Here is an 18,727-nt window from a genome sequence, read left to right as displayed (position 1 = left end):
CTTCCTCCCTCATGGCAGGGAGCAGCCTAACCCTATCCTAACCCCACATCCAAGGGAAGTATTCAGCACAAACATGGAGTTAAGCTTTCTATTTGCAAAGGCCTGGAATCCCTCTGGGAACCACAACCTGGATGTAGGGAGCAGGGAAAAGAGTAAGCATGGCCTTAGCAATAGAATATAATGGTAGAGCTGGAAGGGACTCCAGGGTCATCTAGTCCAACCCCCTGCAATGCAGGAAGCACTGCTCAATAATCTCTGGCAGATGGCCATCCAACCTGGCAGATAATCCCTGGCAGATGGCCTTCCAACCATCCAATCTCTGCTTAAAAACCTCCAGGGAAGGCACTATGGTCCTCCCAGGCTGAGGTACAAGTACTCAGGGGACACCCATCCCCTCTCCTCCCTCTGCCCCTTACAAACCTCTCCTGTGCCCTCAGGTCTCTGCTAGGCGCTCCAGGCACTGACCACTGCTTGCTACTGTGTGCCTGTCTCCTAGAGCGCTTCTCTCCTGAGCACCTGCATCTACGTTCAGAACATTTAGGTTAAAATCTTGCATTTGAGGGTATTTCAGTAATGCGAATACAACACAACAGAATGTAATTATTATAAAAATTTCCTTTATAGCCGAAATATAAAATAAAGAATAAGAAACTAGGGCAGGGGAGCAACACCCTTCAAATATGCTTTGTTGCACCACAAATGAGAAGAGAATGAGGAACTGGGGGTGGGGGCTCCTCTTACACCCTCCCCCCTCACACCTGAACTCAGTGGCAGCAGGACTTGTGCCACATTTAAACCTCACAGGATCCCCCAGGAGGGCACTGGATGGGTCGGGAGTCAGGACTCACTAATGGGTTCTGATCCAAGGTGGTTTGCGAGAAGAGCACTCCATCATGCAAATATATGATAAAAGAGTAAGAAATGGGTCCCCAAATGCATGCTTGGGTTTGCACTGTAGGAGGTTGGACCAGATGACCTATTTAGGGACCCTATATGACCCCTACAGGCATAGCTGTCAACGTTTCCCTTTTTTTAAAGGGAATTTCCCTTATTCCGAATAGGATTCCTCGCAAGAAAAGGGAAAAGTTGACAGCTATGCCTATAGGTCAATGATTCTATTTAAAAGTGGGTCATGGGTCTTGTAAGGTTGGAGATTCCTGATCCAGGGTATGGGGTGAATGGGAGGAGGCAGCTGTATTTCCTCGCCTGGGATCAGGGCGAGATCGAGTAAGGAATTCCGGGGAAGCCTCCTGAGCTCGCCCCGCGGCTGACGCTTCTCCCACGTTCCATCCCAACGGGAGGCGTCGCTTCTCCTTCTATCCGTGCACGCGCTCTCCTCTGCACGTTCCTAGTTCTTCGGCTCTCCGCCGAGCGGAAGTGGGCCAGATGGGGACCGGAAGTCGACGGCGCGGAAGTGCCTGGCTCTCGAAAGCATGTCGGCGGCGTTCAAGAAGGCGGGCAAGTCCCGCCAGCGGGAGCACCGCGAGCGGAGCCAGGTGGGTGGACCAGGCAGAGGCGCCGCGGGGAGCGGGACGGGCGGACGGTCTCCGGTGGCGGCTTCTCCCTCCCTCCCCTCCCCGCCCGCCTCGGGTGTCGCTTCCAGGTTTGGGCTCTGCCTGCAGCAAAGGGGCCAGTGACCCCCGCAGGGGCCTCGCCTGGCTTAGAGGCCGCTGCCCTGCGCCCTGGCTGGGTGGGGAAGAGGTTAGAGGTCGTGGCCAGGGCTGCCCCTCTAGAGCCGAGGCGTCTCTGGAGCTCCTCTCTCCGCCTTTGGGGGGTGTCGCTTCCGACGCCTCCCTGTTGTAAGAGGAGCTGCATTAGGAAAGTACCCGAAGGTTTCCTCCCTCTTCCCCTACGGAAAGGCCCCTTTGCCCTCTGGGTCGTTGCGGACGGTCCAGATGTTCAATAGAAATGCCCGGTTGGAAGGGACCCCGCCCCAAGGGTTCATCTACTCCAACCCCCTGCAATGCAGGGATCACAGCAAAAGCGTCGTTGAGAGATGGCCTTCCGTCCTCTGCTTAAAAACCTCCAGTGGAAGAGAGTTCGCCACCTTCTGAGGTAGCTGGGTGTCAGACAACTGGGCCCAGTTCGCTCAGTATGGTCTGCACTGACTGGCAGTAGTGGCCAGTCTCCAGGGTCCTTTCCCAGGCCTAACTGGAGATGCTAGCAAGGATTGGACCTGGGGCCTGCTGCATGGAAAACAGGCACCCTGCTGCTGAGCTAACAGACCTTTCCCCTGGTATTAATAAATGTGCTATTAAACAAGCTTAAACTTCAGTAGTCTGTCTGTCTGTTTGTTTTAAATAAGGCACCTTGCACATATATGTTTATTGAGCACTTGTCCCCATGTGTGTTGTTTTTCTCTCTCCCTGCTCCCCATCCCCCAGCCAGCTTCCCGAAAGAATCTTGGAATCCTTGAAAAGAAGAAGGACTACAAGCTCCGTGCCAAGTGAGTAATGTCCCTCACTCTCACAATATGCCTCCTGCAGCTGCTCACTAGGACCTGCCAGTATCTTGCACTGCAGCAATGTGATTATCATCATCATCATCATCATTAATGTAGTTGTATCTCACCTTTTCCTCCAAGGAGCTCCAAGTGGTGTACATGGTTCTTCTCACTCTTCATTTAATACCCACCCCTCCTCATTTTATCCCCACAACAATCCTGTGAGGTAGATTAGGCTTAGAGGCGGTGACTGGCCCAAGGTCCCCCAGTGAGTGTCATGGCCAAGTGGGGATTCAACCCCTGGCCTCCGAGGTCCCTAGTCCAGCACTCTAGCCACTGCACCGCACTAATGTGGCTGTGTCAAGTTTGTCTGACCCTTAAATGTGCTGACCCCAAAATGGTGTGCAGGAGCTCTCTGCTATTGCACTTCCCTGCTCAACAGTTGATGAACAGGAAGGCTTTTCTTGCAGCAGGCAAGGAAACGGGGTCTCCGCCGTGGGTGTAGGCAGGTTTTTTTGTTGGGAGGTAGGCTTTTGTTGGGGGAGCAGAACCTCAGTTAAGTATTTTTATTGATTATTATTGATCAATTCAATAAATTTTATTGGGCCCAATTCTTGTGAGCAGCTAGAATTGGGCCCAACAATGAATTGGCAACCAATGTAGTTGTTTTAAAATATGGGTTGTGTGCCATCTAAATGGAGCCCCAGGCTTCAGTGTGACTGCTGCATCTTGAATGAATTGAGGTTTGAGTTGTCTTCATGAGCAGCACCATGTGGAGTGTGTTACAGTAAACTAATCTGGAACATTTGGAGGGTAAAACATTCCCCTAATCATCTGTAGTACTTTGTGTGTTCATGGCAGAGGCTTGCATTAATTCCTGGTGAAATAGAAAAGCCCTGCCACTGGATCAAACCAAAGGCCTCTTTAGTCCAGCATCCTAGTCTCATAGTGGAGAAACAAATCCCTGTGGGAAGCCTCCAAGCAGGAAGTGAGTGCAACTGCACTTTCCTTATTTGTGATGCCTGGCAGCTGATATTCAGAAGCGTAAAGGAAGGAGCAACTCTTCCCTGTCCCCCTTTTCTAGCTCACTCGTAGCCTCTCTGTGGAGGAAACTCTTTGTGTGAAAAGGCTGTGCTAATGTGGATGTTTTGTTGCCTTTCAGTGACTACCATAAGAAGCGGAATGCGCTCCAGGCACTTCGCAGGAAGGCCGAGGAGAAGAACCCGGATGAATTCTATTACAAAATGACCCGTGTGCAGCTCCAGGTGAGAGTCTGCCTTGGGAAACAGCCCTGCATAAGGGGGGGGGGGCATGGCTTCCTGCTTTTTTGTCCAAGAAGCAGAGAGCGGATCAAATAGTCTTATTAGCCTGAGTAGAGAATAGGATGGGACTATTTTTGGTGTGTGTGTGTCTGTGTCTGTTCTGAATAGCTTTAAAAGAGATAGAGACAAATGCATAGAGGATTATGCTCTATTTTACCTCCACTGGCAGAAACAGTCTGATTCTGAATACCAGTTACTGCAGACTAAAAGTGGGGAGAGTGCTGTTGCATTCAAGCCCTCCTTATTGGCTTGCTGTTGGGCATTTAGTTGGCCACTGTAAGAAGAGAATTAGATAGGTCTTTGGACTCATCCAGATGGATAGGCTCTTCTTATGTGGGGCTGCATTGGGGGAGAGACAGTTGCAGTGTAGATTCTACTGTTGACCTTCATGGCTTGACTGACTGGGTGGTGGTAGGGATAAATGCCCTTGTTTGCATCTGTATATTTGTCCGCTTCATCTTTCCTACATCTTGTGGAGCACAAGAAACCCCAACCTTGCTATTTTTGTCTTTGGAGTATACCTGTTTAATTTTCCTGTTCTGTTTGCTTGTTTGTTTGCCAAAGGGAAAAGGGGGGTTACTGGCTTGTTCTACAGTGCCTAACCAGTCAGATCTGTTGCAGAGACTGTTGTCATTTTACGTTTCTGTTGCCCCAGCCCCATCTAAGATCTTATGGCACCACTGACTGTATGTATGTTTTCTTACTGGCAGGATGGAGTTCACATAATTAAAAAGCAGGAAGAAGAAACCACGCTGGAGCAGCGGAAGCTGATGAAGACACAGGACCTGAAATACATTGAGATGAAGCGGGTAGCTGAAGTCAAGGTTAGAGCACATTCCCTTCACCCTCTGGGATTCCCACTGGACTTAAAGGGAATTTACTTCCTGGCACTTATTGAAGGGTTAACAGTCACCCCTGTAAATGCTGCTCCCTGCTCTACTACGTGTGGAGTTGGGAAGGAGTAGTGGTTGTGTTTGGCTGTCCTATATGTGGCTTGGCTTGCTTGCAAGAGCCATGCGTCAAGCTTTCCAAGGTGCTTCTGTTTTGTGTGAGGCATCCTGGTCTGGTTTTTGTGGATGAATGATCATGGAGAGCTGCCTGGCAGCTGGATGGTCATGCCTTGTGCTGGGAGGCTGCCCTAGACAGATGGCCTCAGGGGACCCTCCTTTCTATCAGGCCAGCCTATTGGTCCCACTGGTTCTCTGTTGCTTACTCTGGCTGGTGGTAACTCATCCCAGGCAGAGGAAGGCCTCTGCTTGTCAGGCAGAGGTGTTGGGGACTGTGCTTTTCACAGCCTGCGTGCAAAGCCTGTGCTCTCAAAGATGAAGACTTGAGTCACTTTTCTCCCTCAGAAAATTGAAAGGCTGAAGTCGGAGCTCCACCTGCTGGAAGCTGAGGGCAAGCAGCCGAACAAACACACATTCTTTTTTGACACAAAGAAGGAAGGTAAGGGGGGCATGTATGGCGGATGTGGGGGGCACTTGGCTGCTCTCCCCCCACCTTCCTCTTTCTTGTTTACTTTTCCTTCAGAAGAACCTTCCTTCTCATCCTTTTCCTTTGACTCTAATGCGCTTGTGCTGAAGAATGTTGTGGGATGGAAGTTGGAAGAGGGAAAGGGAGGGAGCTGCCAGAGGCATAAGAGCCTGCTGGATCATGCCAAAGGGGGCCCATCTAGTCCAGCATTTTGCTCTCACAATGGCCAACAATATGCCCATTAGGGGAAACCTGCGAGTGCAGGATTTGAGCGCAAGAGGCCTCCCTCCTCCTGTGCCCTCCAGCACCTGGTATTCAGAAGTCCCCAGGCTGCTTCCTGTTCTGCATGGCCCTTCCTTAGGGCTCTTGAGTGCCGGGTGAGTGGTGTTTCTTGGCTGACTTTGCCAACCCCAGGGTCTTCTCTTTTTTCCAGTGCAACGATTTGACATTGCCACCCATCTGAACACTGCACCGGAGCTGGTGGGCAGAGTGTACAACCGGCCGACCCTTGAAACTCTGCGGAAGGAAGCTGTTCGGGGGGCCACCACCCAGGCCCAGTTGAAGGTCTGTGCAGCTGCTGCTTATCTGCTCCCCAGAGGCTTCTGCTTGGGAGCTAAACTGAGAGTGTCGAAGTGGGAGGACCCACGTTCTCGTCCTGAGCCATGGTTGCATACTTTGGCTTGTAGCCAGCTGAGTTCTGCTCGTGTGGACCCACTTAAATGAATGGATCTCAGCTATTAATTTCAAGGGGTTTACTCTGGGTACCTTGCTAAATATCGCCCCAAGTGCCACGAGGACTAGCGGAGAGGTGCTGGAGTTCTCTCAGCTCCCTGCAGATACAGGGGTGACGTGTTAATCTAGATAGGCAGATAAGAAGGAAAATATTTCTCAGCCCGGGGTTGGCGGCTGCTGATTTTATTTATAGTCCTCAGGCTTGCATGATTTGGGAAATGGGCCAGAGGGAGCCAGACGTCTGCTCAGTGTGTTTGAGAGTGGGGGAAGGGGATTCCCCCCCTTTCTTCCTCCCCTTTCAGTTTGATTGGCTCCAGCCTATCAGGAAGCTCTGCAGAAGGTCACATGACTCCTGCCTGGGATACGGAGGAGGAGGAAGCCTAGAGGAGCAGAAACATTGGGCAATACCCGGCAGCCTGAGAGGAATGCAGAGGCCATCCAGAACTGCTGAGGCAGAGACAGCTGTGGCGGGAGATGGGAGATAAGGTCCCCACCCTCCTGTTGGCATATTGCTGAAGTCGCTGTGCTAGTTTAGACTGGTGGGTTCTCTCCTCTTCCAGGAGAACTGAGTCACCTTCTGAAGGTGCGACAAGTCTGGATCCGTCGTCCTCAATGGTGCTAATTAGCTCACACCTGCCGTGAGATGGCCTTGCTCGGGAAAGCTGGGTCTGGCAGCCTGGGGCCTGGGTGCCGTGGGGATCGGCAACATGCTCCCTGGATATGGGATTGAGCCAGGCCCACAGGAGAGGCCCAAGCTCCCTCTGTACCTGCTCTGGTGAGATGTGAGACCTCCAGGGTTCCCAGAGCAGCCTGCCTGCTTTTGTCAACCCACCCCATCCCACTGGCCCGGTATATGTTTATGTCCTTCCATGGCCTGTTGCTGTGAATAGTTAGGAAGGGTTGGGTTGAAAGGAAGATGCTCCTTTGGGAAAGTCCCTTTGAGAATCCAGGGGAGAAGTTTGACTGCAGGGCGTCTGTGGCTTCTCTTGAGAATCTGGCTGCAGGAGGCTACTTATTATCCTGCTTCTTCACATGTTGAATGTTTAGCTGTGAGATGGACTCTGGTGAAGGTGCCCTTCCTCAGCTACAACTCCCAGCAGCCAGCATGACTTCTTGTCAAGGATGACGATGGGAATTGTAGTCCAACAACACCTGGAGAGCATTGGAGTAGGGAAGGTTTGCCTGCAGGGTTGAAAGTGGGGTATGCTGGGAACTTTCACTTAACCCACCAAGAAAGAATTGGAGGTATCCTTGGGCACGGTGTCTTCTCCTTAAGATCGGTTGGAGACACCTGGCATTTCAGGGAGGACTTGTTTCTCTCCATTGCCAAAAGCAATAAGTGCCTCTCTCTCTCTCTCTCTCTCTCTCTCTTTTGTCTTAAGAAATTAGCCCGCCAGAGGAAGAGTCAGTACAGCCTCCTGAAGCAGCGCATTGAGAGGGAGCGGAAGATGTTTGTCATCGCTCAGAAGCTCCAGACCCGGAAGGACCTTTTGGTGAGGGAGCAGACTGTGTCTCTGCCTTCCACCTACCATTGCTTCCCTTTGCTCTTGGCTGAGGTGGCAGTATCTTGCTACTGCCTTACAGTGGCTTCTCCTGCCTCTTTTCCAGGGAACATGGGAGGGGGTCAATGTGTGTCTCCAGAGAGGATCAGTCAGCCCTTCCTGCTTCCCAAGGGTTACGTGGGCAGTTCCACAACCAGTTTGAGAGACTGAGAGATCTAAGATGGGTTGCTTGACTCCTTGCTGCTTCCCAGCCTCCTACCCTATGCCTCGCTTTTCTCTCTTGAGCCTTATGAGAAGGGTATGTTGCTTTAAGAAGCCCCACTTTCTTCTCCCCCAATTTCAGGACAAAGCCCACAAAGTGAAGCTGAAGAAAGAGACCGTCAACCAGCCAGCTATTTACAAATTCCAGTTCAAGCGGAAGCGCTGACTGCGGTGTGCTGTGTTGGGTATGATGAAGGACATCTTATTCCACGATAACTTAGAGGAGCGCACCCCCCCCCCCGGCAAGTGGCCTTTCTTGGTGGAGCCGTCTCATTGCACAAATTCATTTTCTCATTTTCAAAATAAATGTTGTCTTGTATACCTTCTTTTCAAACAAATCCTGTGGGAGCAATTCTGATTTCTGTTGCTTGTGTGAAGGGGCTCATTGAACATGCAGAGATGGGGCCCTAAGGTGGCCTTGTCAACCCATCAGAACTGGCAAGAAAATGTCCCTTCCACTCCAGATTTTGAACTTCTGCACTGGAACACCTGGGTATGAAATTCAAGTGGGTGGATAATAATAAATTCAAACCAAAATGAGAAGTGAGACTTGCATAAAGAAGGTACTTCTTTTCTTCACTCCATGTATTAAGTTATTTGGCAGTTGAGATTACAAGAATATTGACTTTCCCTGTCTGGGACGGGGCCTACTTTGGTTTCCTCTTGTGTAGGCAGAGAGCTAAGGGGGAGGATTGGCTGGGAGTCATGGCAGCCCCAGATTCCCCCACTCGGTGAGCTGTGCTGATTGACTAGCTTGCCGTAGGCTGCTTTGCTTCTGAAGGATGTTGCAAGGGGTTTGGCTGAGCCCCGCCTGGGATGTGGAGAGGGTAAAGCTTTGCCTACCTTCTGCTCTCCACAGGTACAATATATTGTGCCACTCTGATAGGGTAGCAGGGAGAGCCTTCCAGAGGAGCAGCCAGCTGGCATTGCCCATCTGAGCTTCTTGGACTTTGCCTAGCAGTGGAGGCATAGTGCGGAATGCCCAGCAGGTGGCAGTGCTGCTCTGTGGCTGCAGAGGACTGTGCTGGTTGGGGGAAACCCAGCCAGAGCAGAAAGGGAGCTGCTGGAGTGCTCCTAACCACTCAGCCAGAGGTTGCTTGCCTTGACTCCCGTCTGAGATACCAAAGAACTGAGCCAATGTTGTTTGATGAAGTTGATGCTGATGCTGCTTTCAGCATGCAGACCCCTGTGGTGTGGCTCAGGTCTTTATCTCCAGCAAGATCAATTGGGGTTTCTGTTTACTTTTGCTCTTAATGTGTGTGGCTGAATTGCATTCTTGAGGTGGACCTTTGCAAATGGGTTTCTGCTGCCAGGAGAGGGAAGCCCAGCTGGGACACCCTCACCACAGGCTGCAGGCTCTCACCTCGATGAGTGCCCCTCTGGTTGTCCCCCCCATGTTCTCCAACCATATGAGGAGGCAAGAGAGTGAGGGGCATCCTGTATTTTTTCAAGGTGGGCCATTGATAGTTTCCTCTGGGCTCCTGATGGTTGTATGTTAGGCAGTAGGCTTTGGTGATCCAGGCTGATGATCCCGCAGAGCCCTGTTTACTTGGTATGATGCACACCATCAGAATCTCCTGCATTCGTCCACATATAAGGCAGAAGTGGAAAGGAAGGATCTGAAATGCATTTTGGGGCAGACATCCCAGCAGACTCTGTCCTGGAAGTCTGCCTGCCCACTTGTGGCAGGTGTTCAATCCCACCTACAGCAAGAACGCTGTAGCTCAGCAACCCAGGATTAGGTGCAGGGAGGTTTGCTTCCTAGACAAGGCATGCAAAATCTTTGCTAAGGTCGGCCCCTCCTTTCCTCTTTCGGCCCTCAATCTGGCAGAGAGTCACCCTGCTCATCTCACACCTGGGGCAGTATTGTTTCCTGCAACCTCATCCAATCCCTACAGGGTTTTGTCAGGGTGAAAGGCTGCAGAGGAGCATGAGAAGAGCCTAACCAAAGGCTGCCCATCTAGTCTTGCCCTCTTATTTCGCAAGGCCTAAATGAGCCCACAAGCAGGAGCTGAGTGCAAGAGCACTTCCCTTCCCCTTCTGATCCCCCCAATAATTGGCATTCAGAAACATGCTCCCATCTCTGAGCCTGGAGATGATGCAGCCAGTGTGAGCAGTAGCATTTGGTAACGTCCTCCTCCCTGAGTAGGCATTGCAAGAGCCATTTGTAGGAAGGTGATTCTCATGCCTCTGTCTCTAGCAGGTCAGCATGGAGCTTCCTGAGCCAAGGGGTTGCTGGAGGCTTGCTGCCAGGTTCTCCTTGCCTCGCCAAAAGAGGTGCTCAGCCCTACCACCACCAACCCAGTTTCTTTGGATTTGGGGTCATCTTGGCCAGCTCTGGCATCATTCATGCTTGGAATGTGGAAAAGGCTTCCATAAGGTCCTCCAGGCCCTTCCCACTGCAGATAGAAGCCCAGAAAAGTGCCTAGATTGGCAACCAGGGCTGCTGTACAGATCTCTCTTCTCTTCCAGTGTCCCTGGGACAATGCTCAGCACCACTGACTGCTGAGTCACCCATACAGCTCTTTTACTGCAGGACTTTCCTGTATTTCTCAACCCTGGTGAAGTCTGGAGTGGGAAGCATGGGGTGGGGTCTCTGAGCCCCCAGCGCCTGCCTGGAGGGATCTGTGGGAGAGAGAAGCAGCTGGGGATAATTATAGTAACAGGAACTGAACAGGCAGGTTTCTGGGAGCTGGAAGCTCCTCCCTCCCTCCTCCCCGTCTCCCTGCTGGGTGATGGTGCATCTGGGCTCCAGGTGACTCAGTGTGTGGCAAAGGGTGGTGGAGCCCTCTTGGGAAATAACCTACTTGCTTGTGCCACAGCTGGGCAGAGAGCCAGCTGCCCGCTTGCTGCCCTGAGCCCGGGCTGCTTGGGGGCCACTTGCCTGGGCTTCTGGGTGGCTGATCGGGGGAAGCCAAGAGTGTTTGCCTATCCCTGCTCTCTGAACTTGGCCTCCCTCAGAGGTGTGTGAGGATAGGTGTGTTTGTGGAGAAGAGAGCCCTGCAGGCTTCTTTTTAAATCTCTTTGCAAGCCTGCAGATTGATCAAGAGTTTGTTCCAGAGCAGCAACAGCAGCCTTCTCTGTCAGATAGGAGGCAACTGAGCACCTTGGCTGCAATCCCACTGGGCTCATTCAGGCTGAAGCTTTCCTCCCTGCCTGCACCCTGCATAGCATAGGGAGCTGTCCTAGACCACCATGCCAGCCCATCTCACTCAGCCTTGCTTTCACTGGGGCTGGCTGCGAATCTCCATGGTTTCAGGCAGTGTCTTGCTGAAAGCAAGGGGAGAGGTCAGGGTTTGAACTTGGGACTTTTTGCACGTAGTTTGATATATTCCAGAGTGGCTTCTGACAAAGAGCAACCCAATTGCACTTTCGTATCCATTGCCACTGCTAGGAGCAGCTAGCCTACATCTTGGGCACAGCTGTCAACATGAGGCCTCCCATGGCTTGAACATGGGCTGTCACTCCGTCACAGGAAGTCATAGCATTGGCATGGTTGGAGCTCCACGCTGGGTCCTTGGTGAGGGGCCTTTGGTCCTCAGAGAAGGAGGTGGTTCAAGGTAGCCTCTGCTTCTTTCCCAGGCAGGTCAGGGCAGTTAATAACAGCTGCCACAGTGTGCCAGGAACATATTGACAAGCCTTCCCTTGAACCATTGCTGCAGCCCCTTCCAGCCCCAGCTGCTTTGAAAGCCAGTCCCTGGCATGGAGCAGTAGGAGAACATAAGAGCCTGCTGAATCAGGTCAGTGGCCCATCTAGGCCAGCATCCTGTTCTCATGGTTCTTAACCATATGCCCCAAAGGGAAACCAGCAAACAGGACTCTGAGCACAAGGGCAGTTTCTCCCCTCCTGAGGTGTCCAGCAGCTGGTATTCAGAAGCATTGCTGCCTCTCCTAACTGTGGAGGCAGAGCATAGCCATCGCAGCTAGTAGTCATTTATAACCTCCTCCATGAATTTGTCTATAATCTTTTAAAGCCATTCAGGTTGGTGGCGATCATTGCCTCCTGTGGGAGCAAGTTCCATAGTTTAACTTGTGTGCTGCGAGAAGAAGGACGGGTCAGCCAAATCCAGCCTGGGGGCTTCTGTGGAGTTTCAGGGCAGAATGAATGAGCAGCCCAAAGAAGTGGCATGGGGTCCCCTCTGGGGAAATAATTTTGCTGGTGGAGAGGACCAAGCAGTCAAACCAGTCACACACACACCTGCACTTGAAAGCCCCATGGATGGGCTGCCCTGGACACCCTGCCAGGAGCCCCCCCCCCCAGCCCCCAGCCAGCCCTCTCCCCTGCTCTTCTGGGAGGGGCGAGCAGATTCCTCATGCATTGTCATGAGCTGGGGGCAGGGGGACAGGCAGGCTTTCTTCTTAGTCAGAGCTGGAGCCGAGGTCTGTTTTGGCTGCTCATCAGCATCAGGGAACTGTGTCCCTGCGAGGTTTGATACAATTTAATTAACCTAATTAAAAGCTCTGATTGCAGAGATGATTGGGGTAGAGCCAGCAGCAACTGCATATTTATAATGAGCTGGAAGGTGTGGGACCTCCGCCAAGCGATATGCATCTCTAATGAGCTGCTGCTGGTGCGATCTGAGCGCGCCTTTGGAACGTGAACATTTATTTTTGGCAACGGCGGGCAGTTTATCGCCAAGACACGGAGGGAGGGAGCCTCCTTCCTTCCCAGCTCCAGGCGTGGCTCTCCCACTCCCAGCCCCCTTGACAGACACAGAGGCAGCCTTGCCAAGGTGCAAAGGCAGGCAGGCAAGCAGGCAAGCAAGCAAACACCCACCCTGCGTGCAAACCTGAGCCCAGAGAGAGAATCAGAGATGCACCCAGGCTCCTTCCCTCTCAGTCATTCATAAAACCCAGCACACACTCCATGCTCCTGGCCTCATGCAGCCCACCCTCTGAGCCCTGCTGGTACATGCAGTGTCTACACCCATCCACCCCAGCTGCCCAAATATCTCCCTACTGTCTAAGTAGTCCCTCCATGCCCTTTTGGGGGAGCTCCCACAAGGCCTGGCTCTTTCTCCAGCCTCTGGCTGAAAGAGACTCCCAGTCCACCAAGACCAGGATATTCTTTGGAGAGCCACTGTGGTGTAGTGCTTAGAATGTTAGACTAGGATCTGGGAGACCAGGGTTCAAATCCCCACCTGAGTCGTGAAACTCACTTGGATGACCTTGGCAGCCAGTCAGTGCCTCTCAGCCTAACCTACCTCACAGGGTTGTTGTAGTAATTAGGTGAGAAGGAGGACCAAAGGGAATCTTGCCTGCCCCACTACCTGAATGAGTTTTAACCTCCATGCATAGCAGGAGCACCTTCCCACCAGTTTGGACCCAGAGCGGTGGCTGATCCATGCCAGGCTGTTGCAGGGAGGCAGAGGAGAAGATGGTCAGTGAAGGAAACCTACACCCCCCTCCTTCCAAACTGCATTGGTTCCTCTGCACAGCAAGGAAGCTTCCTTGGAGACCCCACTGTGAGATCTAGTTCATCTGCAGTGGCACAGGACAGGACAGGCCTGGTCACAGGGGAGCGGGACAGAAGATAAAATGAGGCAGAGGTGTGTAAATTTGTGGGAGTCAAGCAGGGAGGTGGGGAGCTGTTTTGATGTTGACCACTATTTGTTGGCAGCTCCACTTCCAGGGATTCATCCTTCTGCAAGCACAGCACCATCTCCAGGCACAGCCTCCAGGGATTTTCTTTCCCTTTCTTTTGGTCCAAATGGGCCCTATGGTGGCTTGCAGTCTTTAAAAATGTATCAGTAAAAAATAAAATGCAGAACTTGTTACACATTTTTTTAAATGTTAAATTGGAGCTAACTAAAATAAATGCAGTGGAGGGAAGGAAAACACTCAAGGCTTGGTGAAATAAACATGTTTTTACAGTTTGCCCAAAGGGTCTTAAATGAATGGGCTCCTTTGGTTTCCTGGGTACTGCAACTGCAAAGATGACTCTCGCCTCCTGTATCCCAGCTGAGTGCACCTCTAATGGAAACGTGACCTGGAGCAAGGCAAACACAGTGTGATATCAGCAGGTTCATGTTATATCAGTAAGTTCTTGTAATATGGCCCTTCACAAAGCCCGGCCTCAAACTGTTAGGGCGTTGAATCGGGCCCAGAAATGAAATGGCAGTCTTTGCAGATTGTACAACTCTGGAAACAGCCCGGGTGAAGTTCTGGCAACTGCCTCTTGATTTCCAGACCTGTTTCAAAGGCAGCCCCACAAAGAGCATCTTTCAGGCATTAATCTTGATAGGATGGCAGCATGCATGACAGTGGCCACCTCTTTTTCCAGGGAAAGGTGGAATTGATGCACTTTGGAAATTGGGCAAATTGAGCCACAGCTGCCCCCTGAACATCCAAGAGTGCTCCTAAACTGTGGACCTCAACCTTCCAGGGTATGGAATCTCATTTAGGACAGGGAGGTAAATGAAGGTGCCAGACGGACCTCTCTGGGGAGAGTATTCCATAGACGGGAAACTGTAACTCAAAAGGCCTACCTATGCCCTACTTCCAAGGAGTTTGTAGCACCAATGCCCATAGGGTAGCAATCCTCCCCCACCTCCTGAATAAGGCCCCTTGCATCAGAAATAACTCTGCACCATCATTTCTCTGGGGGATTGGGGGTTTCCATTGTAAAAGGCCTGGTGGGATAGCAGTGGTGACTGAGCTACCAACTTCAGAAGAAGAAGTCATCACCCAGCCCACCACCTCATCTAAAGAGTATGAATTAGAGCCCCTTGTCTGTCTGCTTGTGAAAGACAGAATCCGGTTTTACTGGCCATACAGGGAAATCAGAAGGTTGCCTTGGCTCAAAGAGGACCACCACCAGCAGCAGCAGCTGGTCACCAGCTCCAGCTAGCTATCCCACCACAGCAGAACAGAGAGACAGGAGTCCGCACAGCTGCACATGGTGGGTGGGTGGCTGGCAGGGGTTCAGTGCATTGAAGAAGCCCAGATTGAGCCCTGCTTGTGTTTATGCCCCCAAGTCTTTCCTAATCGCTCAACTCCTTGGGTGGAGTCCCAAGGAATGTGTTGGGGGTGGGTGGGAGGCATGTGCGTGTCCTCAAGTGACCGGCCCCCTCCTCTAAGGTGGCTCCAGCCTCCCACTGCATGGGGGTGGGAAACACTGTGGTTCCAGGAGTCACATTTTTGGAGTGGTGTCTCTGCTGCCCGAGCAAATAAATGTCCCAGCAGGCGGACAATTGTGTGCTTATGAGGGGCTCTGCCGGAGGCTCAAGTGCCCTTTGTAGGGGACTTGTCAGCAGTGTGTGCTTTTGCTGAGTGTATGCTGAGACCCCTCCTCTCCTCCCCCCAGAAGAAAAGGCTTTGCTGAATGCCCACACTGGGGACTTTGTTCCCCGGGGGCTTGAGGGCTCTGTGGCCTGTGCCAGCCTTGCGAAATGGGCCTTGCAGACCTGCGTGGTGAGAGATAATGTTTCCTTCTTATCTACTGCTGCCCACCTACATGAGGGCCAGGGGGTTGACCTTCCAAAACAAGCCTTGATTCTTCCGAGGATTGTTGGCACCCTCCCAGGCCCGCTCTGCTCACAGGGTGGCCCTTGTGCTCGCTGCATGGAAGGACCCCGATCCGTGGCTCAGCCCACGCAGGCTGAGGCTGCACAAAGGGAGCTCAGGCGGCCGCTCGGCCCCTCCCCGGGCATCTTCTGGGCAAGAATGTTCCCTTCGCTGCATATAATAATATAAATGCACACAAAGGGAGGTGGCTGCCTGCGTCAGGCCTTTTGCTTGCTCTCTTGGGAGCCTAGTCTCGGCCCCCCAAAGGTGAAATCTCTCATCACAGCTACCCATGAATCTTGGGCTGGCTCCATTCATGGAGATCTGCAAACTTGATTTTAAAGGGGCCCAATTACCACAAACTCGGGGTACAATCCCATAGAGCAGGTATACCCAGCCTTTTCAGATTCAGGATCCGCTTTTAACCCAACCATGCATTTGGGGGACTCATTTCTTAATCTTTTATTCTGTTGCAACTGCCCTTGGATCAGGCTGCAACCCACCAGTCCAAGGCTAAGGAGGAGTCACACAGGCTCAGTGGTAGAGCATTTGCCTTGCATGCAGAAGGTCCCAGATTCAATCCCCAGCATCACCAGGTAGGCTTGGGAGAGACTTTCGCCTGAAATCACTGAGAGCCACTCAATGTAGACAATACTGAGCAAGATGGACCAGTGGTCTGACTCTGGATAAGGAAGCTTCCAATGTTCCTATGAGTGGATGAGCTGCTGGGCTGGTGGAGCTCCCCTGGGATGGCCGGCAGAAGCTCCATGATGGCAGAAGCTCCTGCAGCAGAGAAGGCAACAATAGGGGAGGGCTGTGGGCCTGGCACTGTTTGGGCACATCCTCTGCCCCTTGGTTTGCAGGGCAACAAGGACTTTTGGGGCTGGTGGAAGAGCAGTCAATGGGAAAGGGAAGATCAAAATAAGAAAGTCCACCCCCCCCCTGGAAATTACAGAGGGCAGGATGCAGTGCAGCTCAGCAGCCAGGCACAGCAGCACCCCTCAAGCAGTCAATAAGCCCCCCTGCACAAAGTGTCCAGATCAAAGGATGCAGCTCTCCTCTGAAAAGGAAACACCTGCTTCCAAAAAGAGGCTTCTGAGCATGTGCCAAGTACCCTTTCGAAAGGGCTTCAAGGTGTGCCAGAACCCCATCACTCCCATCTCTTGGAAAAGTCACATCCCCACCCCTTTTTCTGCCAAGGTCAGGGGCAGAGTGTTCCACTTTGGGATCATGGAGGGCCTTGTTAACAGAGTTGCCTGGCCTAGATCCCATCAGGGTGACAGGTGTGGGAATGTTGAGGATAGTAGGAGAGGATATCTTGATTAAATATTATCTTTCCTCACTCTTGCTAGTGAGCTGGTAGCAGAGCACATTCCCCTGTATATCGCAAGAAGCTAGTTGGTAGATTTGTTAGAATCTCTTGAGTTAAGCAATCCAGTCTGGCTTGTCCAGATTGGATTTGTTCCTGGTAAATTCCCCTTTGATTCCCTCTTAAAAAGAATAAAGACACAGCAGTGTTCTCTTAAAAGTAATAAGAAGTTTACTTACATTCAGTTCACAGTGTGATCCTGAAGGCAGGCTTTAGCTTGCAGTTACAGAAGAGAGTGTGGGTTCATCCCATATGGGGACTAAGCCCATGTGCTGCTGGCTGAGAGCCAGCAGACAGCAAAGGAACAAGATGGAACAAGGTGAAACAGCGAAAGGAGAAGGGAAGATGGCTGCGTGACCAGCCATTTTATGGGGTCTCCCAGGGTCATGCCCATCTACCTGGTCACATGCAGGGGGAGGATGCTCCAGACAGGTGTGACAGGAAGTCCTCCTGGCTGGAGTAACATCCCCCTGTGTGTCCACTCTGGACTCTGGGCAAACAGCAAATGGTGTATTTGACTGCTACAGTGATGTCACATCCCACAACAGGTGGTGGGAGCATGAAGGACCAGGCAAGAGGGGTCCCTTCAGTCCAGGCCATCACAGGGTTCATGGCTGCCAAAAGGTTCTCTGGCATTTTGGAACTCCCTGTCTATTGATATCAGGCGGGTGCCTTCACTGTACTCTTTTTGACACCTGCTAAAAGGATCCTTGCTTAGACAAGCCTACTCACAGATTCAGAAAGTGGATGCGAGTTTTAATCTCTTTTTACTCTATTGTTATTTTAACTTTTTGAAAGTCTTAAATTGTTATTAATTTTTTTCCAAATTTTTTAAATTGGTTTTCACAACATTATAAACAAACAAACACATAATACAAACAAACATAAATCATAACCTTATTGAAAATTACACTTATTAACATTGTTAAGTGACTTCCTCGCTTCCCCTTGGTTGAATTTCATTGCATATTCTTTTAACGGTTTTCCAAATAAATTGTTATTAATTCTTCTTAGTGGTGATTGTGTAATTTTATACTTTTTGTAAACCGCTTTGAGATTGTTCCCCCCCCCCATCAATTGGCGTATAGATTTTATGAAATAAATAAATAGTAGTTGAAGTGGGCTGCTGGAATGTGCCCACTGCCCTTGGCACAGGGACAGCTGTGTTTGCCAGATGCAGACAGGCAAATGCCACCCATCTGGCTAGCCCTGTGCGTGGGATCGCTTTGGGAGCCTCTCTCCTTGCTGGAACAGTCAGGGGGGCATCGCCTGCCTGCTGCACATCTGGGTGAAGTGCAGCGCCCTGCCCAGCCCCAGCTGAATGCACTCCGTGTTCCAGCTGCATTCCAGGACGGGAGAGCTGAACTCTGGCCAGGAGGCCTCGGGTGGACGGAAGCAGCAACCATCCCATCTATGCAGCTGCTTGCCAACTGTCGTCAGAAGGAAGGGATGCCCTGAGCCAGTGACGCGCGCTGGGCTGGCGTGGGGCTGAGGCCCTCCTGCACAGCACTGGCCAGGCTGCCAAGAAGGGGGAGAGGAGCTGCTGTGCGGCCACCGGATCCTGAACCTTCCTCCAGGGTCAGGCTTTAGTCAGGAGAATCGGAAACAGAGCCTACTGCTGGGTTGTTCCTGACCTCTCTGCCTATTTTAGCTGGCACAGAGCTGCCCGACTGATTTGGGAATGGAATGGAATGTCTTTGCTAATAGGATCTGGGCATTCTGAACACCATTTTTCAGAATGAACTGTAGGGTTGGAAAGGACCTCAAGGGTCTTCTGGTCTAACTCCCTGCGATGCAAGCATCACAGATGACTATCCAATCTCTGCTTAAGGAAGGAGAGTCCACCACCTTCCAACTTACACACTTAGGGCCAGGCTTGTGCAAAGGCAGGGGGCAGGCGCGGGGGGACAGCCAAGTACACTTGCCCCAATCCTTAGAGGGCTAAGCTGGCCAGTGTGGGGCGGGGAGCTGTCACGGACCAGCTACTTTTTGTTTGAGTTTATAACTTTATTCTAACAAGACTCCCACCTGGGTCTCAGACAAGCACTGAACGGGCCTTCTTAGAGCACCTCTGTGGAAATGGGTGCATGTTTTATTGTCTAGAACAGCTCACCTTGAG

The 18,727-nt window shown here is 51.6% G+C and overlaps 1 protein-coding gene across 1 annotated transcript; it reads left to right on the top strand.

Moving 5' to 3' along the window:
* Window positions 1-1,355: 1,355 nt before the first annotated feature.
* UTP11 (UTP11 small subunit processome component) lies at window positions 1,356-8,071 on the top strand. The gene is made up of 8 exons (XM_028739244.2): window positions 1,356-1,496; window positions 2,385-2,446; window positions 3,606-3,708; window positions 4,476-4,589; window positions 5,118-5,211; window positions 5,672-5,802; window positions 7,353-7,463; window positions 7,816-8,071. Exons 1-8 carry the CDS (start codon window positions 1,434-1,436, stop codon window positions 7,897-7,899), a joined length of 762 nt encoding a protein of 253 aa, XP_028595077.1. The 5' UTR covers window positions 1,356-1,433; the 3' UTR covers window positions 7,900-8,071.
* Window positions 8,072-18,727: the final 10,656 nt, after the last annotated feature.

This window comes from Podarcis muralis, chromosome 7 (genome assembly GCF_964188315.1).
Source record: "Podarcis muralis chromosome 7, rPodMur119.hap1.1, whole genome shotgun sequence".
Taxonomy (NCBI): Eukaryota; Metazoa; Chordata; class Lepidosauria; order Squamata; family Lacertidae; genus Podarcis; species Podarcis muralis.
Note: the sequence above shows the minus strand (reverse complement) of the source record. Positions and strands in the feature narration are given on the sequence as shown.